The following is a 22,873-nucleotide window of genomic DNA, read 5'->3' as shown; positions in this document are numbered from 1 at the left end:
TCAGTGGGGGGAGATGACACTTGAAAAATCTTTCCACTAAAAAGATTCTAGATAGGGGATCTAACAAGTAAAGGGCAGCTGCTGAGTGCTTTGGAAAGATATGTGGGTTGAAATCAGCATATACCCTGTCACACACAACAAAATATCTCTACCACGTGCAGAGTGAAAGAGAGAGGATCAGACGGAGGTGTTTTCTGCACTTTGCCTTTCCAGTGCCCGGTCTCCATTCCTGGTGACCTTTCCCACACAAGTGCTTGTACCCAGTGCCTTCCAGCTCCGCTCCCCACTGGTCTCCCGCTCAGCGCAGCAGGAAAGGGTGTGGTAGCACCATTTCCACTGAACACGCAGCCCAGCAGAGCGGCCAAAAGCAAGGACTCTGGAATTCAATTCCTGGCTCTACCACTTAGCACCAGTCACCTTGGCAAGTGACACGGCCTCTTTACCTTAGTTTCCTCCTCTGTAAAACGAGGATAATGATACCACAACCATGTCACGGGACTGTGGGAGGATTAAATAAGTAAATCCGGGCAAATCACTTAGGACAGTGTCTGGAAATAGCACTCTGTGTCAGTTGTTATGAGAGAATTTGTCTTGGGTTCTGGAGTATTTGCATGTCGAGCAATTATCGTAAAGGAATTTCGGGTTTGGGCAAGATGGAGAGCTATTAGGGAGGGGTTTTCATTGTCCCCGATCAAACTTGTGCCTATATATCAACACCCTGACTGTAATCCAAATGCCTTTCTATTGTCTCTGCTCTTCTAGATAACTCTAAAAATAGGAGCTAAGAACTAACCTGGCTGGTGGGTGCCCAGTCACTTGGCTGCTAAGGAAACAAGGAACATGCATCCTGCTCTCACCCACCTCTGCCTCTGCCAGCCTGGGACCTGTAGGTCCCTCTCCCCACGCACAGGCTGGAACCCCTTTCCTCTTGCTGGAACTCTGGGGCATACACACACCTACCATCCCATCAAATCATCTTAAAAATCTGTGAAGTGGTCAGCAGTAATGTTGGATGCCAGATTCAGACTAGAGGATAACTATGTTACAGATGGCCAAACTCAGAAAAAAAAGATGGTTCTCAGGTGTCACTCCAAGAACTGATGCCAGTCCTTGTAGTGACGTTTTCACTGATCCTCGGCAAAATTGGAAAAATAAGAATAGCAATGAGTTTTTCATAAAGCAGAAATTATTCAATTTTTGAATTGTGAGATTATGGCCTATCATCCTTCCTATGTCTGAGAGAAGATGTTGAAATGCCCCATCTTTTATAAAATGATATCAATAGGAGCTGGGATTTGAAACTAGATCTTTTGCATACTTTCACTGTTATTATACTATTTTAATTACTTTAAAATAATTTAAAAATAACCAATTTTAAATTCAACTTTAAATGTTAAAATAAGTTGTAAAGAATTATTTATAAACATTGTAAATGATATAGTAGATTGGATACTTGAAAATATCTTCAAATAAAACAGCACAGGGTTAACTCTTTGTGGCATCCCATGCAGGACTGAAAGCTCAAATCGTCACATGGACAGGGCCGCGAAGAACTTAATGAAGTAGGCTGGGCAGAGGTGCAGTTTCTGACCTCCAGTCTGTGACACTCCGTGAGGGCAGAAAGGAAAAGAAGCCTACTTGCAGTTCCCTAAGTGTAGCATTTAAAGGAGCAGGTCTCCCCCTGCTGGCAGCAGTGGTGGCAAAATGAGTCTTGAACCACAACTGGCAGTGAGGACTCAAACAGGAAAGGGTTCTACAGCAAGAAGCAATGGTGCTTGGAAAACCACTCTCCGCCACGGAAACCTTAGCCACGTAAACAAGAGTGTGACAACAAAGATTGAAAGAACTTGCATCACTCTGATAGGAAACTATCAACAGAGATGCTGATTTACAAACTCTGGTGAATTAGCAAAGAAAGAAAAATGTTTACATTCGTTTGGCTCTATAAAAAGATTCATTACCCATTTTCATGAATCGCTGATTCTATGTATCTAACTACATAGGACCGTACAGTGGCTCAATTAAAATTACACCTATCAGGGCTTCCCTGGTGGCGCAGTGGTTGAGAGTCCGCCTGCCGATACAGGGGACACGGGTTCGTGCCCCGGTCCGGGAAGATCCCACATGCCGCGGAGCGGCTGGGCCCATGAGCCATGGCCGCTGGGCCTGCGCATCCAGAGCCTGTGCTCCGCAAAGGGAGAGGCCACAAAAAAAAAAAAAAAAAAAAAAAAATTACACCTATCAGTAACTTAGTCTGATTCATTTGGTCCCACTACCGCATTTGTCTTTGAAGTTCAAGTTATTGATACAGCATGGCTGTCTGGTCATAAGATAGCTAAAATCAGGGAAGTTTGACTTATTTGCACTTTTGGAGGATTAAAGTAATCCTCGCGCCTTTGTTTATTTCAGTTATTCTCCTTTGGCTGGCATGCATTCTGCGCTCACCCGCTTCCATTACTGGATATCCTACCTTTACCTGTCCTTCTTACAGTTTTACTTCCTGGTCTCTTCCTCTTTCAACAACAAACAGAAAACAAGCAGAAGGTTATTTTTCACTCCCTTGATTTTATTAACTCGATTTTGTTCACAATCGTCTGACATTTATCACATTCTCTCTCATACTATTTATTAGAACATGTCTTTTTCCCATACCGGATTCTAAGGTATTTGAGGGCAAAAACTGTTTTATTCTGCCTCAAAAAGATCCAGGGCTTAGTAGTTTTGTCATCACGGACATAAACTTCAGTGCCCTCATCTATAAAATGGAGACGTTCATAACAGCGACCTCGTTAATTTGTACAGGCATCATAAGAGAATGCATGTAAAGCTGCCTGACTCTTAATTACTAGATAATTGTTAACTATAGTTTTCACTCTCTCCATCCCCTAAACAAAAGCCTTACGCGCTGCAGGCATTCAATCATTATTTGTTGGTAGAGCTTAATGCTAATAAATACATTCACGCCTGGTAATGCATTAGCATTATCTGTGTCTGGAGGACTAATGTGATTACTTATGACCTAGCAGCACTTAGCAAGGCTTGGATTACCAACATAGGGAGAGTTTCCCCTGCCCCACCATCTAGATCCAATGTAATTCTCTGTGATGCTGGCAATGTGCTGTACCAATAAAGTAGCCATTAGCTACGTGTGGTTATTGAGGACTTGAAATGTGGACAGTTTTCGTCTTATTTAATTTTAATTAGTTTAATTATTTAATTTTAATCAGTTTCAGTACCTCCTAGTGACTCTTGGCTAACCTACTGGACACGTCAGCTCTAGAACTTGCCTCTACCGGTGAGCAATCTTTACATTCACCGTGTCCTCTTTTCCACCTGTGAAGGAATTTTTCTAACCTAAGAAGTAACCTTCACTGATTCAACGCATCAGAACTTTAAATGATCCCAACCCCTTTTTTTCTTTAGTGGGTTCGTTATGACACTTCAAGAACTGGCGTGAGAAACAGGATCCATGTGAAACTCAACACCTCGGTCAGTTGCACAGGACAAAATGAGTCATACATAATATGACATGCAATCATCCCACAAGAAATACTAATTGCGTCCCTGCCTCGTGAAGCATCGTCTGGAGGGATGGTAGGGGACGCAAACCAGCCGCTGCGACAGGTGTGGCAACACAGTGAGCAGCGCGCTGGGCGGTCCGGGCAAGCCTCTTTCGGGCCGAGACAAGGCGAGGCTGCCAGCCTCGCCTCCCACGCCGGCCGCCTCCGCACGGGCTCGCCTGCAAGTCAGCATGGCCTGTCCCGGTCCCCAACCCTAACGGCGTGCCTCTGTACAAACCGAGAACGCTGTTTCCCCCAACCGACTTCCACCCACGCCCCCGGGAGAATCACTCCTCCTGCCTTGTCCACTAGAAGCCGGGCCACCCCTGCTTCTCCTGACCTTGCCTCTGAACCACGCCCCCCAGCAGCTTGTTGCTCAAGATCCCCGTACAAAATGGCGGCTGAGTCTGGAGAACCAACCATAGAGACGCCCACCTTCCGCGGAGAGCGCGCCGACCTCCTAAGGACGCCCGCGCCTCCCTGATAGGCGTGCCGACGTCATCTTCCGGCGGAGACGAAACAGCGGGCGCCGCCAAGGGCCCTTCTAGGAGAACAGCGAGCAGTCTCTGTGGTGCCGGGTCGTCCGAGCCGTGTCACGTGGCTGGCGAAAGCCGTCGCGGAGGCTGGGGGGGAGGAGAAATGGGCGGGAGGACTGGGGGATAGCTTGAGACCCGACGACAACGGGGTTGTCATGGAGCCGCGCAGCCGGGCTCGCGCATGCGCCACTCTACTCGCGGGTCGTCCGGTCGCGGAGCGGCGACCTCGGTCCTAGGTGAGAAAAGGAGGGCTGAGGGTGAAGGGGGAGGGTTTGGGCGAGGAGCGTGGGAAAAGGAAGTGGGAGTAGGGGAGAGAAGAAGGGAAGCAAGGTAGTCAAGAGGCAGAGCCGGGACTTTCTGGGGACAGAGGGCCAGATGATGGGAGCAGGGGGTGTTGCGTTCCTCCCCCATTTAGTTGGTCGGTTTTGCTGCGAGGGTCAGGACTGCGTGGCAGAGGAGATCGCGGGTGAGGAGGGGGCTGTGTGTGGGGAGCAATTGGGGTAAGACTGTTAGGGCGGGTGAGCCCTGGTCTAGCCCTGGGGGCAACAGCCGGCTGGGCATCCCGGCGGGGGAGCGCTTGGAGGCCCGCCGTGCTGTGAGCAGAGGGGCAGGGAATGGGCAGGTGAGTGAGCGCGGGAGCTGGTAACCCTGTGAGGGTCCTGGGCCTCCCGTTTGGGGATGAGGGGTAGTGCTCTGTTCTGGGCCCGGGGCACAGGTGTGCTGTCTTTTTCTGAGACTTGCTGTCACCCACTTGGCTGGTTCTTTCCCTTGGGTGACCAGCTTGCCAGGCGTGGTGCCAGGGGGTGGGGAGGTGGGAGAGAAGGTGGGCATTGCCAAGTAAGGAGTTAGTGGTTAGTGTGGGCGGGTTCAGAGGAGCTCTGATCCAGGCCCAGGGCACAGGCCGCAGCCAGGCTCCCTGTTATTGCCCAAGTCCTGGCAGTAAGCGTTGCCTGGGCGTTTGCCCTGGGAGGCTGGTGGTATGCCAGTCACAGCACAGTCCTAGGGTCTGCCCAGTTCTGCCCTGCTGAGCTGGCAGGCTGGTGGATGCCTGGAGGGCGCTCCTGCTGTCTGGCACAGATGCATCGTGGGCTGGTGCGAATGGGGGGTGGGTGGGCACTGTTAACTGTGAACCCTTCTCCAAGCAGGGGATTTGAGGAAGTTCTCTAATCTTATCTTCTCTTTGAAAGAGGAGAGTGGAATGAGCCATACCAGGTTCCAAACAGAGGACATTGTATGTTCAGGATCTTTGACGTGGATTTGCAGCCAAGCTGGAGCATGGAAATGGATGTGAAGGGGAAGATGAATATTAGAGATTTAGGTAGACGGGCTTTTTTTCCTCCTTTGTTAAAAAATCCACAGACATTCCCCCAGAATGGCATCTCTGAATATGCAGACCAAGAGAAAATGACTTCAGAGAAAACCTAGTAATGTATTTATAATTCCAGCAATTACTCATGGCTTTCTGGCTGGTAAGGTCTTGATTTTCTATGGCCTTGTCGCTTTACTGTATTTAAGCCTCTGCTTGGGCTTTCGCCTCACACCTCTGTTCATGCATGCCTGTTAAACACATGACACATTTTAAAAAGAACTTGAGCTCTCAGGAAAGTTGCCAAGTATCTATAAAAGGAGAGATCTGTGAGCAGCATTTCAGATCCTTCCCTTGTACACCTTGGGTCTCCTTTTTATCATAGGCCTACATCTCCATAGAGATTGTTTGTGGATTAGACCAACCTCTAATTTGGTTGCTGGATTTACCCCTGAGGTTTCAGCTTAGAATAAGGGGTGGATGAGATACCTGTTTCCTGCAGGAGACCAGACCTGGACGTGAGGTGACCGTGGTGTTTGGAAATGCAGACTCTTGACCTTCAAGCTGTTCAGGTATTTTGGTGACAGCTAAAGCTGCTAGGGCTGTCAGCAAGACTCAGCACGACAGAAGAGTTGTTGCAATTTATTATTCTGTGAGTACCTCACACATTAATTGTTGGGCGCTGAGGTTGCAAAGATGAAAAGACAACCCTTGAGGTTGAAGAGACGAACAGATAATTAGACTCTAATGTAAGAAGTGCATGAATAGAAGAAACAAGTGCTGTGGAGCACTTGTTAGAATTTTATCTTATACCTATTTACGTAAACCTCTAGATTCATTGATTCACTTTCCACTGTGAGTTTTAGTGTATATTCTCTGTGGGAACCTTTTGGACAGTGTGTTACATGTGCACTCGTCAGAGGCCCATTTAGGGTCAATCCAAGCTTAACTTGGAGTCCTCCTAATGCAGAGTTAGGCTTCTGAGGATCTGAGATGTTTGTAGGCAGTCGTAGTGGTTTCCAGTTTGTGCCAGGAAGCAGAGATGGCACAGTGGGCATGAGCTTGGTAACCCATTTTCAACCCCTGGTCAGCTTATGAGCATCTAACTTTATTGTAAAATAATACTGAAGAGGCAAAAGAAAATCTTGAGGTTTTCAAACTTCGCCATTGGTGTGGCCCTGGGTTTGAGAGCACCAGTAGTAAATGCCATCACTCTGCCTCTCTCTTATCGAGGGCCTCGTCTGGTGCTGTGTATGAATGGGTCTGTTGTTCACTGGCTAATTGACGTCCTCAGCGTCACTCCCAGGAGGGAAGTGCCTCTCTCAGGGAGAATAGGTCAAGATGGCATGTAGCCCTTCATTCTCTTTCCCACTTGAACTTCCCTGGGACACTAAGACTATCTGCTGCTTGAAGAGAACTTTACTTAGGACAGAGGCTTCCACGTCCAAAGTAGTCAGTTTACTATTCTAAAGTAGATTATGCATTCTTTATTTCCAATTGCCACCAGTTCCCCAGGATCTAAAATTTTAGCATCTGTTCTCCTTTTAACGTCACCGTTTCAGCATTTTGATTCCACAACCAATATTGTCCTACTCTCAGATGAGCCAGATAAATTCCTGTGTATTTTCTGTAGCTCCGTTGACTACACTTTAATAACAGTAGCAAGACCTTGTTCGTTGTCTTGTCACAAGGATTGTAGAAGTTGAAGTGCTTTATCTAAAATGCCTGTGAAATAATCCATTTCATAAGATATTGTGAAACTTTGTCAGGGTCTTAATTAGTTGCAGCTAACATGAGCTATCTTCCTCATCTAAGTCAATAGTAGGTTCAGACTGAATTCAAGTCTAATTGCCCATCCATCACCGACGTCTGCTTCCATTTTTGAAAAAGCCCTCCATTCACTTTCAGACAGTATTATTTCAGGAAAATGAAACTATGTACGTTTGTTGGGTTTCATACAAAAGGATCCTGATTTAATTAGAGATAGTTTTACATTTTATTCTGCTTTTTAAACTGGATTTTCCATGCTGTCAAACTTCATAGCCGTCCAGTAGAGACATGTGCTTTTGCATAGTGTCATGCAAGATGTGACAGTGCCATTGTTTATCTTTCATGCACGTAGTACTAAACGTGGTCTGTCAAAGAGTGCTTGGTTGGCATGGACTGAATGGGGAAGCCAGTCCCTTTAAATGAGTTAGATATGGTACAAAATAATTTTTACTTGGAATTGAGTTTAAAATTCTGATCAGTGTGCGTTCCCTTTAGTCCACTTCTACCGTATGCAAAAGTATGAGCAAGAGGGTTTCTCAGGGCTGCCTGTAAACCTCCTCGTCTTCTATTTAATTTTATGTTGCATCCCTCCTCTGCTTCTGGAGTAGTTAATGCTCTTCGCTAGATCCTGTGTTAGCAGAAGTGCTCACACTCGGCATTTTCAGGGTATTTCAGATACAGTGCTGTTTGGCAGGGGGCCATGTTTCCCTCTACTCAGAAGGACACATGGATGGAGTCGAGAATGGATTGTGAATAAAAACGCCACTGGGTGTTGCTTAAACCTACTATCTTAGTCCATTTGGGCTGTCATAACAAAATACCGCAGACTGGGTAGCTTATAAACCACAGAAATTTATTTCTCACAGTTCTAGAGGTTGAAAGTCCAAGCTCAGGGTGCCAGCATGGTCCGGGGAAAGCCCTCTTCCAGGTCACAGACTTCTCACTGACTGTGGTGGAAGGCGCTAGGGACCTCTCTGGAGCCTCTTGTAAAGCTCTAATCCCATGAGGCGAAGCCCTCATGGCTTAAGCCCCACCTCCTAATACCGTCATCTTTGGGAGGCAGGATTTCATATATGAATTTTGAGGGGACACAAACATTCAGACTATAGCACTTTGCAGTTCCATTATTATTATTGTTTTCCCTGTTGGTCCCCTGTTCTCTTTATCCCTGCAGTATCCTTACAGCTGGCATCCCTTGGCGATTCAGAGGGCCTTGTTAAAATATCTTGAAGGGCTCATTGCTCTCATACTTTGCACTGTTAGCCTAGTTTTGGATCTGCTTTGGACTAGCTGTGTATCACTGGATCAAATCTAGGCTTCTTTCCAGGAAGTGGGCGACCAGGTCTGTTTGATTCACTCTATACCCCCATTCCTAGCACGATGCCTGGTTCATAGCAGGCACTTGATAAATATTTTTATTTATTTATTTATTTATTTTTGGCTGTGTTGGGTCTTCGTTGCTGCATGCGGGCTTTCTCTAGTTGTGGCGAGTGGGGGCTATTCTTCGTCGCAGTGCGCGGGCTTCTCACTGTCGTGGCTTCTCTTGTTGCAGAGCACGGGCTCTAGGCGCTTGGGCTCTAGGCGTGCGGGCTTCAGTAGTTGTGGTGCATGGGCTCAGTAGTTGTGGTGCACGGGCTCAGTAGTTGTGGCTGACGGGCTCTAGAGCGCAGGCTCAGTAGTTGTGGCGCACGGGCTTAGTCGCTGTGTGTCATGTGGGATCTTCCTGGACCAGGGCTTGAATCTGTGTCCCCTGCATTGGCAGGCGGATTCTTAACGACTGCACCAGCAGGGAAGTCCAATATATATTTTTAAATGACTGAATGTAACTTATCTGAGCCTCAGCTTCCTCCTCTGTAAAGTGGGATAGCAACTGAGGAGGACATGGTGAGGCTCAAGGAAAGAACCTTAGCAGTAATAATGTTATGGGCGTTTCTGGAATCAAAACACTATTACATATGGTCTTATGTGTGCATAGAAGTGCTTTTTAAGCCAAAATGTAGCATGCATATATAAGGAGTTGTTTTTACTCTGTTCACTACCTCATCCAAAGAAGTGGAAAGTTAATTTGAGAAACTACACTCTGGGAGGTGGCAGAAAGTCCCGGGCCTGCAGATGTATCCTGGGAGGCAAGCCTGGTCCGAGGTGGGCATCCCCTCTGCTTTCCTCCCTCAGGGAGCATTCCAGAAAGCCTAATCAAATGTGCCTTTGTTAGCAGTCTACAAAGCTTCCACTGAGAATGTGGTTTGTATGCTTTGCATTTGTAATGGAATTAGAGGGCAGCGAGAGGACAGTGAACCTCCTTTTGGGTGGAAACCATTCTACTGTTGAGTAAACTTGTAGCCTTTGTCAGCTGAGACCGCTGAGAAAGTGCACACAGAGCAAGTGGGCGCCGCTGGTGTTCTTTGCCCTTAGTTTACTCACCGTTTGCCTCACCTGTCTCAGCTCTTCAGGCAATGACTTCTTCTGTAATTGTTTTTCACAGGGCAGTCCAGATGAAAAGAGTACTGACGAATGCACTTCCAGCCCAGTAAAACATGGAGAGGAAGAACCCATCCAGAGAGGGCTCTAGAAGGCTCTCAGCCAAACTGAGCAAAGGCCCAGAGATGAAAAAAGTGTCTCGTCAACTCGGCGTGGCAGCTGCTGAGTCAGATAAGGACTCTGGATTTTCAGGTTAAAAATACCTCATCATTTCTACATTGGAATGAATGATTTGCCTGAAAAACGTCCTCCGTAAACACTCATTTGTGTGATGAGGATGGGAAGATTTCACCCACAGGAGAAATAGTTTTCTGATCTCTTCAAATGGTGATTCTGTTGCCATATGGCGGGGTACTCATCCCAGTCACAGTGGGGTTAGTTCTGAAGGAACGATATGACATCTTTTTTCCACTTAGACTCTCAACTTTAAATCTTATATTTCCAACTGTGGCAAGTGGCTACTGGAAAAATATAGTTAAATACTCATAATTCTATTGTCTTACCTCCTTTTTCATAGGAATAGTTACATTGCAGGGAAAAATACTGGCATGTTGTCCCCACATATAACAAATTAAACAAAAGTAGTATATAATTTGTTAAGATAACTTTTTTGCTGAGAAAGTGTTTGCTGTGTTTAAAAACATTTCCCCCCATAACCCATCCCTGCCGGTATTTGTGCCTTTTGTCTTTGGACTATGAGCCTCCTGGCCCTATTCCAAACTTGGGTATCTGTTAGAGACAAGAAAGCAAGACAGTTTTCCTTATTGGTTTGTCTTAAACTTTATCTGAAAGGACTAGTTGCACACCCAGTAAATCTTTTCATTTTGTGCCGAGGCTTTTTTATTTCCAGGTCTGAGAGTAGTGGCTTAAATATGGCTCTAGTGTAAACATTTTGGCCCAGGGGAGGCAGAGGGGTGATGCCAGGGGATTCTGGCTGGGTTAGCATCCTGAGAGTGGAGCCCTGTCCTGGAGAAAGATTTATATTATCCAGCCCACAGAGACTTACCAATCCACTGTGTTGATTTATTAATTTATAGTGAGAAATGCAGCTGTTAGGAAAACTAGAACTCAATCATCCTTAGATTGGTGTATTTTCTCCCTGTAGGTATGCTGCATGGGAAGCCAAATTATAAATAGACTGTTTCTCAGAGGAACAGAGCACCGTCCTAGGGATTAGAATAAGCACAGTTCAGGGAAGGGAGGGCAGGTTTATAGCCCTTTGGGTTTTTCTTCTCAGTCTTTTAGCATTGTTTCCTAAGCTTGCCTCATCGTGAGGCTCGTCTGAGGCACTTGTTAAAAGTACTGATCGCCAGACTCCTCTTCTGGAGACTGTGATATTGAGGGTCTGGGGGAGGACCCGGAATGTGAGTTTTATATTTTTACAAGTGTCTCTGGTGATTCCTGTGATCAGACAGGTTTGGGAAACTTTGCAGGCCTAGTGTCTTTTTTCTTTCTTTCTTTTAATATCGTGTTTGTTTTTTGTCTGTTTTTCATATCATGAAGGTAATATATGCTCATGGTAGAAGCTTAGAAATTTAGGTACATGCAAAGAAGAAAACAAACATTAACCATACTCCCACCCCCTGTTACTCTCAATACTGTGGCCATTTTGGTACTTCTTCCAATAACTTCAGTTCTATCAGACCAGCTGTTCTGTAGCATGTCCCGAAGTCTGGATAGTTTTTCTGAAAGTTTCCTATTCTCTATGCAGAAGTGCCTTAAGAAGTATTGTGCTGTTCACATAAGGCAGTATCAAAAATACTCAGATTCGCTGTGCTCCAGAAAGTGGCCCTAGTGAGTACCTTCAGCCACATCTGGGCCAGGTGCCAGTGGTTTCCTCAGTGCCTGAGTTATTGTTCCAGTTACCTTGGAATGTGATGTAATTTGCAATGATTAATTAGCTGCAGTCCATATTGAGATTTTTCCCATTGTCCCAATAGTGGCCTTTATAATTGTTAATCTTTTTGTATATTTGTTTGTTTTGGGTCCAGAACCCAGTTGAAGGCTGTGCATTTCATTTAATTGTCCCTGTCTTTTTTTTTTTTAATTTTAAGATTTATTTATTTATTTAATTTTTGGCTGCGTTGGGTCTTTGCTGAACGGGCTTTCTTTAGTTGCGACGAGCTGGGGCTACTCTTCGTTGTGGTGCATGGGCTTCTCACTGCGGTGGCTTCTCTTGTTGCGGAGCACAGGCTCTAGACGCATGGGCTTCAGTAGTTGTGGCACGTGGGCTCAGTAGTTGTGGCTCGCAGGCTCTAGAGCACAGGCTCAGTAGTTGTGGTGCACAGGCTTAGTTGCTCCGCGGCATGTGGGATCTTCCCGGACCAGGGCTTGAACCAGTGTCCCCTGCCTTGGCAGGTGGAATTTTAACCACTGTGCCACCAGAGAAGCTCTGTCCCTGTCTTTTAAATCTTATTTAGTCTAGACCAGCTCCTTCGTCTTCCCGTTCTTTTTTTCGGGACATCGTCATCTTTAAAGGAGTTAGGCCTGTTGTTTTGTAGAATGTTTCACACTGGATTTCTCTGGTAGCTGCCCCATTATCAGAAATAGGCTAAACATTTTTTTAATAGAAAACTAAATTTTTGATGTTCTATCCTTCTCATTGCAACACATAAGGTGACTCCTAAGTGTGTCTTATTCTCGGTGACACTCTGATTAAAGGAGTAGATGTATACCAGATTTCTTTATTGCAAAAGTACTCTTTTCTCTTTGTAATTAGTGAGCAATTTATGGGATGATACTTTGAGATTGTGTGACTGTCCTGTTCCCCAGCAGACTCTTGACTAGTGATTTTAGCATCCGTTGATGATCCTTGCCTGAACCAATTACATTTGTGGTCTGAAAATGGTGATCTAATTCTATCATTCCTTGTATATTTTATTAGCTGACAGTCATCTTCTCTAAAGAAGTACTTCTCTCCTCTGCCCCCTTTTTAGAGCATCACTGTGGATTCACGGAATTTTTTTGTGATTTTGTTTGTCAGTCCATTATCATTATTATTTTTGACACTCAAATTGCCCCACGTTTGGTCAGTGGGAGTCCCTTCTAGGTGGCGCCTGTGTCTTTGACATGTCCCCATTTGTGTTGGAGCTCTTCCTTGCTTTCTGGGACAGTAAGATGTCCAGGCTCATCTTGCACCTTCCCTGCCAAAGATACCGGCCATTTCTCCAAGGAGCCCTGGTTTCCTTTTTGTGCAGAATGACATTTAGAAACCAAGGTACACGTGCAAGGTGCGCACTTTTCTTCTGAAGTCCTTTGTTTCTGGCCTCATAGTTCTTAACTAGACGTGCACATTTGGATTACTTGTAGTGCTTTGTGAAAATAACACGTGCCTGGACACCAGATAAATCAGTTCAGTAGAGTGAGGGGAAGACCCCAACACCAGTAATTTCTAAAAAGCATCTTTGGAGAATCTGATTAAATGCAAGTGTTGACAGTTGCTCTCCTCTAAATTACAGTCACATTCCAGTCCTGCCTCATCCAGACGACTCTGAGATTCTTGATGAGCATTTCGGGTATTCCCAGACTCCTCGCTGGCAGGGTTACTGCAGTCTCTTGGTTTACTCCAGCAGGGAGCTAATTAAGCCCTTTCTGTATGGATTTCACATAGAGCAGCCTTCTTTTCTTCATGGCAGAGAGTATCTTTCCGTCACCCATTGTGCAGAACCCCCAGTGGGCACACTCAGCGTGCATTTAGGACACTAACAAAGGAGGTGCTTAACTGCGTGGAGGAGGAAAACAAAGAAAGACACATTGTAAACCTCATCTTGATGAACTTATCCAGAATTTTACAATTAGAAAACTTAGGAGGAAGCTATTTTAATTTCAGAGTGGAGGTAAGTCTTGAGGTTTTATAGGTTGGTTTTGTTTTTGTTGTTACTGTTACATCATGTAGTGCTCAGGGCCTCTAAAGGTCTTATTAACCTTGCCCCAAGTCACACGCACACTCCTCTTCCCTTTCAGCCACAGATTCTTAAAAGTAATGAGCTAACTTCGAAGGCCTTACCCACTTCTCCTGTAGACGGGTGATGGTTACTTTCTCATGAACCCAAATGGATGCAGGCTTTTGTCTGTAATAGAGTTGGAAGGGCAGTCAGCTGTCCTAGGGCAGTGATTCTCAATCTTTTGGGATGGGAGGGATAATTACGGCTCCCCTTGAGAATCCAGTGAAAGTTAGATACCTCCTCCTCAGAAAAATTCACAAAAACACATGCCACAAATGTTCCATTCCGTTTCGTGGGGTCCAGGGCTCCCTAGGAGGACTGGTTAAGAGCCTGAGTGAACTGACCATTTTTCCGCCCACCAGATGGGAGCTCTGAATGCCTGAGCTCGGCAGAGCAGATGGAGTCTGAGGACATGCTGAGCGCCTTAGGCTGGAGCCGAGAAGACAGGCCAAGGCCGAGCGCCAAGCCTGCGAGCGGTGCCTTCCCAACGCTGGCCCCCATGGTTGTCATGAAGAACGTGCTGGTCAAACAGGTGAGGAGGACTGAGCTCTCATAACTTCTTTGCACGCCAGGGTTTCTGAGCTTCCTGTGCACAGAGCTTCTCCCTCTCTGTCAAGGAGAGATGCGAGGAGCAGACCACCAGCACCACACCAACACGCGCTTCTGTGCTGGGAAGAGGATGTGTCCTTTCAACTACTGACGGTGTTTGAAAAAGGAATACGAGAGTCATCACATGGGTTCTCATTTTCCAGATAGTAAGACTATTTTATTTCTGTATCCCTAGTTTGTCCAAAGCGATCTGGAATACTTTAGTCATGTTAAACGGAACCAAGCAGAAATGTCCTGACTTCTGTAGTGCGTGCTAAGATATGACAGAATTTAAGGTAGAAACAAGAGCATCTCTTTTTAATTTGACTGGGACTTTTAGAAATATTTTTTTGAGAAGTAGAGGCAATTTCCCTGTTTCTCATGTTACATTCTGAGCACTTTCTTAGTAATCAGCCAAAGCTATGTCATTAGTGAGAAAGGAGCTCTTTGGTTTAGGTATGGCTATACCAGCAGACTCCACCCAGCATTGTTGAGGAATTGAAAAATAACCCTGTTTCAGGCTTTCTTATATAACTATGCAAATTATGTGATTATTGTCTAGATACGAAAGAAAAGAAGATTTAGATAAAAATCTAAGCTAAGCCCCAGTGTTTGGAACAAACAACTCAATCATACGAACTTGAAGAACGTGTAACCTTACCCTACTTTGCTCTAAAATAGATCCGTCCTCGCATGGGTCTGTGGATGCGGCTGCTCAAGGCTAGTGAAGGTTGAAATCTGGCTGTATGTTGTTGACCTTCCCACCTTAGGTAGAAGAACGTGGCTCTAGCCTGACAGGAGACCTTAATGTCTTAACTATTACCTAGTTATTGCTGAACAACACAAACTGATTTTCAACAAGGCAACCTGGTGAGTTTGGAAAAAGAATTTGCAGATATTTGCTTGGCAGATCACATCTCAGCTGGAAGCACAGCTCTCCTCGCCGAAATGAGGCGAGAGAATAAAGACATGAAACGGAGCCCAAATGAGATTGTCCAGGCCCCACCGGTGCTACTCAGGGCTTCCTGTCTCCTGCTCTTTCCTCCCTGCCTTCCTCTCTGGCCCCCTGGTCACTCTTTCTTAGGCATCTTTGTTGATTGTTGTGGGCGAGGCCGGCAGCTCCAGAGGGCTGTTGCAGGGTGAGTGGGCGGGTCCAGCAGAGCCATCTCCTTCAGGACAGAGACCCACTGGGAAGGCTGCTGGACTTGACCAGGAGACAGGAGGCTTGGGGGCAGACTGACCTGATGGAGCAGGCTAGGAGTTTTGTTTTTTCACATATGCTAGAATCCAGCACATTCCAAATTTAAAAGCATTATACACTTCTTAAAATCTCTGCTTATTGCATAATGTCTTAATTATTGCTGCTTGGTTTTAGGATATTTCTTTTGAGGCTCTGATTCCAGTTCTGTCACCAGACTGCGTGATCTTACACACAATTACTTAATCACCGTGAACTTCATTTTCTTCATCTTTAACATGAAGCTAGGATTGATTCTAGAGATCCTATCCAAGACCCTATGATTCTGAGATCCTATCCAAGTCTAAAGTCTTGTCTGGTATTCCCTCAGGTGATCTCAGTGAGAATGGTACCTTGTAAAATCTAAATTAGAACAAATAAGCCAAGTATCTAAGTGGACATAACAATAGCATTAGGAAGAATAATCCAGTGAAATCAGCTTGGGAAAGCAACGAGTTAGGTATTTTCTGGATCCATTTGCCTTGTAGGTCAACCCTTATGGCATGAGTGAGCAGGGGGACAGCCTGAAGTTCTGCTCTTGACTGACCTGGACGAGGCTGATCTCTTCTTTGAAAGACCCCTGATTTTTGTATCTCCTCTGACGGGGGAGTGTGGTTGCTAGGCCCAGCGTTGCTTGCTTATGGACATCCAGAGTGTATTTGAACACCAAGAGGGCTCCAGAATGGACTCTCCAGGTCATCCCAGCCTTTGCACAGGAGATGAACTGTAGTTGAACTTGGCCAGGAGTTCCTAAGCAGGTATCCAAGAAGCTGAAATGTATGCAAATCAGGTGCCGGTGTGGGAGCAGAGTCCATCGCTTTCCTCAGATAAATCACATGACTGCACTAAGGGTAAGAGCCTCTGTCAGGTTCTCTCTCTGCCTGTAGCCTCATCTACACTCATATCTCTGGGCCTGGGTTGGAATTGGACTGGCTTTTAAATATTAGAGACAAGTTCATGGAAAGTCCTTGTAATAAAGAGTCTGAGTCCATCTTTTAAATGAACAAATACATGAGAAAAGTAGCCATGCCCTTCTTTATTAGATTACTATCTGAATCAGTACTTTAATTAAAAATTAAAATGTATAATTCAGCAGTAATAGAGCAAAAGCAATGTAGCAGAACGGTTTGGATGGGTTTTAGAGTCAGAGGATGGAATCCTATCTTCACCACTTAGTAGCTTGGGGACTGAAAGCAACTTATTTCAACTTCCTAAGCCTCAGTTTCCTGTTTGTGAAAGGAAATGATAACTACCTCATGGGATCATTATGGCGATTCCGTGAGACAAGGCAGGTGACACATGACACCCAGTGCTAGCCTGTGGTGAGCACCCGTACACAGTGGCTGTTCCTGCCTTGCAGAGCTTTGTGGTAGCTGGGCGTTATTGCCTTAAATACAGGGGCCCATGGACTCCTGACGATATGTAGCTTTTTAATCAAAAGTTGTTTTCAGGTAAAAGAGGTTCCAGATGTAACTAAATGAAGATAGACTGGTGTGAAGTCACATTTATAGTATTGAGATTAGCACATTTTAACTTATGCCGGCAAATTGTACTATCCGTCCTTTATTTAAAAAAAATTTTTTTTTAATTAAAAATTTTTTTAATTTTTATTTATTAAAAAAATTTTTTTTGTTGCACTGCATGGCATGCGGGATCTTAGTTCCCCCACCAGGGATCGAACACGCGTCCCCTGCAGTGGAAGCGTGGAGTCTCAGCCACTGGACCACCAGGGAAGTCCCCTATCCATACTTTTATTGCCTTACTTGTGACCTTAACTGTGTCACTACTTCACGACCTTCCTACAGTTTCTTTTTCTCAAGTGATAGCACTTGAATAAAGATAGCTATTTCCTCCAGTTTTCCCTTAAAAAAAAAAAATATGATGCCAGCCCCAAATGAATTTTTAAGCCACATCTCCAGTCATGCTAAGAAGGGCTACCCCGTGTGTGAGGGAGGCTCTGTACTTATATCTGAGTATTTGCTTTGCCTCTTGGACAGCTGCAGGTAACACGTAGTGTGCTGCTCTTTGCCTTTGCTTTTTCCTTCAGGGCAGCAGCTCATCCCAGCTCCAGTCGTGGTCTGTGCAGCCCTCCTTTGAAGTGATCTCAGCACAGCCCCAGCTCTTATTCCTTCATCCACCTGTACCGTCTCCTGTCAGCCCATGTCACGCTGGTGAGAAAAAGTCGGACTCCAGGAACTACTTGCCCATTCTCAATTCTTACACCAAAATAGCCCCACACCCAGGCAAAAGGGGCCTCTCCCTCAGCCCAGAAGAAAGAGGAGAAGGTGGAATGCAGAAGAAGATCTGTACTGAGAGACTGGGGCCAAGCCTGTCTTCTAGTGAGCCGACCAAGACTGGTGCTGGCCCACCCGGGCCCCCGACTCCAGCGCCCCCCAGCACCAAGCTTGCCGAGGACTCAGCTCTTCAGGGTGTGCCCTGCCTGGTGGCAGGTGGAAGTCCACAGACGCTTCAGCCAGTGTCCAGCAGCCATGTGGCTAAAGCGCCCAGCCTGACCTTTGCTTCCCCCGCCAGCCCTGTCTGTGCGTCAGACAGTACCCTGCACGGGATGGAGAGCAACTCCCCGCTGTCCCCACTGTCAGCTAGTTACAGCTCCCCTCTGTGGGCTGCAGAGCACCTCTCCCGCAGCCCAGATAGCTTTTCAGAGCAGCGGCAGAGCAAGCACAGGCGCTTTCAGAATACCCTAGTAGTCCTACACAAATCTGGTTTGCTGGAGATCACTTTGAAAACCAAGGAGCTGATTCGTCAGAACCAGGCAACTCAGGTGGAACTAGACCAGCTAAAGGAGCAGACCCGGCTATTTATCGAGGCCGCCAAGAGCAGGGCTCCTCAGGCTTGGGCCAAGCTGCAGGCGTCTTTAACATCAGGGTCAGGTCATCCTGGCAGTGACCTAGAAGCGTTCTCCGATCAGCCAGACATATAACATAGAAGGCATATTTTCCTGTTACTTGAGTGGTTCTTTTTAACTCTTTTACCGTTATCTACTCCTGTTTCCCAAAGCTTATGTAAGAGCTTTCCTTTTAAACTTAAACTGTTCAGCGGTTCACTTACGAAGCCACATGCCAATACCTGGCTGCTGTCTTAACCTGTGGTCTGTGCACAGTTTACCTTTGTCTCCGTTCCACTGAGGACCTCAGATTGTCCTCGAGTCCCTCTTCCTTAGCCTGCGGGCACTTCGATGGATCACGGTGCAAAGCGGGAAAGATGCTTGTGTGGAGCCCCTCTAGCTGTCACGTCCCACCATCCCACTCACTAACCGTGATCAGGGATGCAGTGACGCAGACAAGCATACAGAGTGACACCTGTCAAGCCAGGGAGTAGGTGACATAAGGAGCCCTCTGTAGATCTTCCCTTGAAGGTCTTAGTCACAGAGGAAAATATAAGAGGAGGGTGTTTCCATTTTACGAGGCATTGTGCCATTTGGGAGAAACCTAAAATGCTCTGGGCACACATTGGTCCTCGGATGCAAGCACTTAATCACTTAAAGCTTTGTTTCTTTAAACTCGAAAGTCAAGGGGAAGGGGTGGTACCGTTAACTCGTACACTTTCATCATAAGCCAGATTTCTGTTAAACTGGTAGGTGAAATATTTCAGATTTGTAAAGTATGGAATGGATTTAGGACCATCTGGAGCTACAGTTGATGAACTGCTTTTTTGACTCAGAGTCTGAAGAAAGGAGAAATGGCTAGCATCTCTTGGTTGAGAGCTGGAAGATTCTGATAATTTATGCTTTTTTCTTTCTCTCTCTTCTTTTGAAACAATGCAAAAGAAGATTTTCTTACATGTGAAAATCCTAAAAGAGAGCTTCATGGTTCCCGATTGTGTAATACAAGTTAGCCCTCTGCTACCATCTTTTTTCCCCCCTTTGTTTTTACAAAAGAGGAAAGAAATGATTATTAAGCTTGATAAACTTTGAATTAAAATCATCATAATGTTATGACATTAAGTCCACAAAAAATTGGAAAACGTTATCCATTTTCTTTCCACGTCCAGAGTTTTCCTTTGTCTTACGTCACGGTGACGTGGAGCAGTCTTCTGTGTTTCTTCTGTGCATTGGATTTGGCTGCAAAGCCAAAGGTATAGTGGGTTATGTGAAGTCCATCTAGAAGTGGAGAGTGTTATGAGAACTTGCAGATGATACACACCCTTTCAGCCTCATTGTAAACTAGATTTCTGAGTCGTAAAGTTGCCAGCTTTTTATCCTCCCATTTAAAAATTTCATCCTCTTGAAAATCTTTGTACCAATTACTTTAGTAAGAAATTCTGTATGACCAACTTCATCTTTTCTGCAAGGAAAATGTTCTTGAAGTTCTACCAAGGCCAGAAGCTAAGGCTCATGCTTGCTGGGTAGTTGTAACTCTGAACATAGTTTTAAAATTACAAGGCTTCAGATTGCCTGCATTTTGTTCTCAAACATGCACAATTTAGATACGACCAATTTAGAAGTAAACAACTCCGTAAAATCTTCAGACTCTCCTGGTAAATGCAGAATTATTACCTGCCATTCGCTTTCTGAAAGATTTCAGAAATCAGAGCAAATGTGTCTTTAAGCAGACTCTGCTCCTTTTACTGTTTTTCTCTTGGCCCACACCCTTTGCCTCCCCTGAATCTGTGTGGTGCTGCAGGAACTCTGCTCTGCACGCCGTGCTAGGAAGCTTCCTTTCTGGCAGAGTATGTTTGGCAGCAAAGCTCTAGAAACAGGTGCCTTCAGAGCAGCCTGGGCACCAGTCATGAGTCTTACTGAGTCAAAAATCTGAACACACTTGCTGAGAACCAAATTTATTCCTTCAGAAAAAACCCTCTGTGGAGCTTTATGCGTCTTGGACTCTTCTTCCTAGATTAAGGTTTGCATTCCCTCCTGTCAGGTACAAGACGATGAAAGCCGTCATTGATCCTCACTGCTGAGTGACAGGGAAAAGCAGCACCACCCCGCGGCTCTTCTCTGATGTTGTAACTCAGTGTGGAAGTCTCTCTGGGCTCTTAGCATGGGTGTTCTTTACCTAGTGGAGCAGTAAGCAGATGAAGCCACTTAGAGAAGCTGGTCGTGGAAGGAGAGATCCACTGAGGCTAGCAGACATGTGGAGCCAGAAACCAGATCGGCAAATGGAGGAACCTCGGAGTTGACTGGAAGGATCTCCGTGGGTTTCACGAGGCTGTAAGTAGTAGTGGTTTAGTGATGCGTGATTTGATCTGGTATGAAGTTCTGTGGCAAAGCTGCTGTTTTCTAAAAGCCATTCTTAGCTCAAACCAACCCTTAAGAGAAGTTTCGGCAGATTGTGTTGGCAGTATTGAAAGACATCTAGAAAAAGCTGCTGATTGAATTGGTTATGGGAATGGAGTTTGGTGACATTTGTAATTTAATACACTCATTGCTTTTTATCGATTGTGGTATTGTCTGACTTTACTATGATTCCTTCAGCAGAAAAGTAACTCTTGTGCATATATTGAAGTGTTTTTCCAGCTATGAATTCTTTAGGGTAGAGATTTATTTACCAAATGTGAATTCCTTTGAGGAAGTATGAAGTTTTGTAGAAATTGACTGTGAAATGTCAGAGAAAAATAAAAGTCACTTACTTGAAAACTATTTGGCCTTTGGGCTTTATAACTGCTTAAAATGCTAAGTGAAATCAAGAGTAAATGTTTGATTGATTTAGGTTTCATACATACGTACTCGTGTCATTTGGGGACACTGGGATTAGTTACTGAACTTGTGGAAATTCATTGTTCAGACTCTCACCGGTGTGAACTTAAGGGAGATGCAGGCACTTAAGGCAAATGGATAGTGCAGCTTTCCCTGGAGTCATGGAGGTTTATACTGGGTAGGTTGGGAGGAGAGAGAGGAGAATACTATCCAGTGATTTCCTCCATCTGATAACGACACTTTCACAAACAGAATTTTTAAGTGGCAGAAGCACTACAGTCGTCTCCTGGGATAAACTAAAGCCATATCAAGTGAAGTTCTTTTACCACAGGGCGGTCCTTAGCAAGTGCATCTCCAAGCCTTTTCCTTCCTGCTTCTCCGAGGTGATTCCTAAGGCTCTGCTCCTCCTCATCAGGGTTCACCTGCAGGGTCTCAGCAGGGAGGTGTGTAGTCTTCCCTGCTCCCCGAGGCCAGTCAGGACACCCCTCCTGGGGTTTTTAAGTGACTGGGAAAATAAAAAGCTTATCATCATTTAAAGGCCTGTAGGGTTGCCATAGTCTAATTCTTAAAACATTATTTCTGTCCTATACAATTTTCTAAGTAACGTTTAAAAAGATGGCTGTAAGATCACTAAAACAAACAAAAATGGGTAAAGATGGCTAGAAGAGGCCCCTCCTGAAATAGAAAAGCACCCTCCCATAGAGATGGAATCTAGAGGCACGAGAGCCACTGAGTGTATACTGCAAGGCTTAGGCGAGCCCTGTTACTGTTGTCCCTGGCCCTTGGACATGATGCCTGTATGTGGAAATACCTGCCCGTTGCAAACATGTCTGTTTAATCCACGTCTTTTATGACATAATTGCAGATTGTAGCCTGGTGCAGTGGGGTCAAAAGACCTCCATGCACCTGTCACATCTGTCACTCATTAACTGGGTGACTTTGGATAAGTCACTGAACCTCTAGGTATCACTCCTCTCAGTTGAATAATAAAGAATTGGAACTGGTTCTGTCTATGGTGCTTCCCATCTCTAACCACTTGTAAGATCCTCTGTCTGTCACAGGTGAGGCTTAAAATTACAGATCTTCCTCATTTTACAGTGGGGTTACATCCTGATAAACCCATCGTAAGTTGAAATTATTCTAAGTCAAAAATGCATGTGGCGGCATGGCCTTCATCAAATCCAAAAGAGTGAGCTCAGTGGAGAAATAGCTGCGCACCCTTCCCGCCGAGAGTCCCGGTCCACATTGGAAGCAAAGAGACAGTTTTCTTACAAAAAGTTGGCAGTTATCATAGAGTTAACAGTACTGTCTAGGCTGTTGCAGTATATCCTCCTTCCACTCCCTTCTCCGCCTCCTCTTGTATATCCTCCTCGATTAAGTATTAAAACAGTATTTGAGTTGAAAAGAGTTTGTATATATTTAAATGAATAACTTTTTATACTCTTTGTTACATGTTTATAATCAGTATTTAGTAGAAAATGTTTTGAAGTTTTTTTTTGTTTCGTTCTTGGTTTTTTTGTTTTTGTTTTTTAACTTGGGTTAGAATTTTTCTTTTTGTACTGTTTCTTTAAAACAGAGTTCTTAGTAACAGAGGCAGTTCCTGAATTCAATTTTGTATGTCCAAAAAAAAAAAAAAAAATGCATGTGGTACACCTGACCTACCGAACATCATAGCTTAGCCCAGCCAACCTTAAAGTTGCCCAGAACACTTACATTAGCCTACAGTTGGGCAGGATCATCTCACACAAAGCCTATTATATAATGATGTGTTGGATTGCTCATGGGATTTGTTGAC

At 45.1% G+C, this 22,873-nt stretch overlaps 1 protein-coding gene across 17 annotated transcripts; it reads left to right on the top strand.

Annotated features, from left to right (window-relative positions):
* The first annotated feature begins 3,767 nt into the window (after positions 1–3,767).
* Positions 3,768–21,021, top strand: CIPC (CLOCK interacting pacemaker). Of its 17 annotated transcripts, none has more exons than XM_019920513.3 (6): positions 3,779–4,332; positions 13,957–14,126; positions 14,212–14,349; positions 14,953–15,052; positions 15,908–16,270; positions 17,467–21,021. In XM_019920513.3, exons 5-6 carry the CDS (start codon positions 16,199–16,201, stop codon positions 18,358–18,360), a joined length of 966 nt encoding a protein of 321 aa, XP_019776072.1. In that variant the 5' UTR covers positions 3,779–4,332; positions 13,957–14,126; positions 14,212–14,349; positions 14,953–15,052; positions 15,908–16,198; the 3' UTR covers positions 18,361–21,021. The 17 variants fall into 17 exon arrangements, with proteins under 17 accessions (XP_019776046.1, XP_019776072.1, XP_019776060.1 ...); XM_019920501.3 differs by having other exon boundaries at positions 14,864–15,052; XM_019920421.3 differs by lacking the exons at positions 14,212–14,349; positions 14,953–15,052; positions 15,908–16,270 and adding exons at positions 5,284–5,414; positions 5,905–5,974; positions 9,655–9,842 and having other exon boundaries at positions 3,802–4,332.
* Positions 21,022–22,873: the final 1,852 nt, after the last annotated feature.

Source organism: Tursiops truncatus, chromosome 2 (genome assembly GCF_011762595.2).
Source record: "Tursiops truncatus isolate mTurTru1 chromosome 2, mTurTru1.mat.Y, whole genome shotgun sequence".
Lineage (NCBI taxonomy): Eukaryota > Metazoa > Chordata > Mammalia > Artiodactyla > Delphinidae > Tursiops > Tursiops truncatus.
This window is presented reverse-complemented; position numbering and strand designations above follow the sequence as displayed.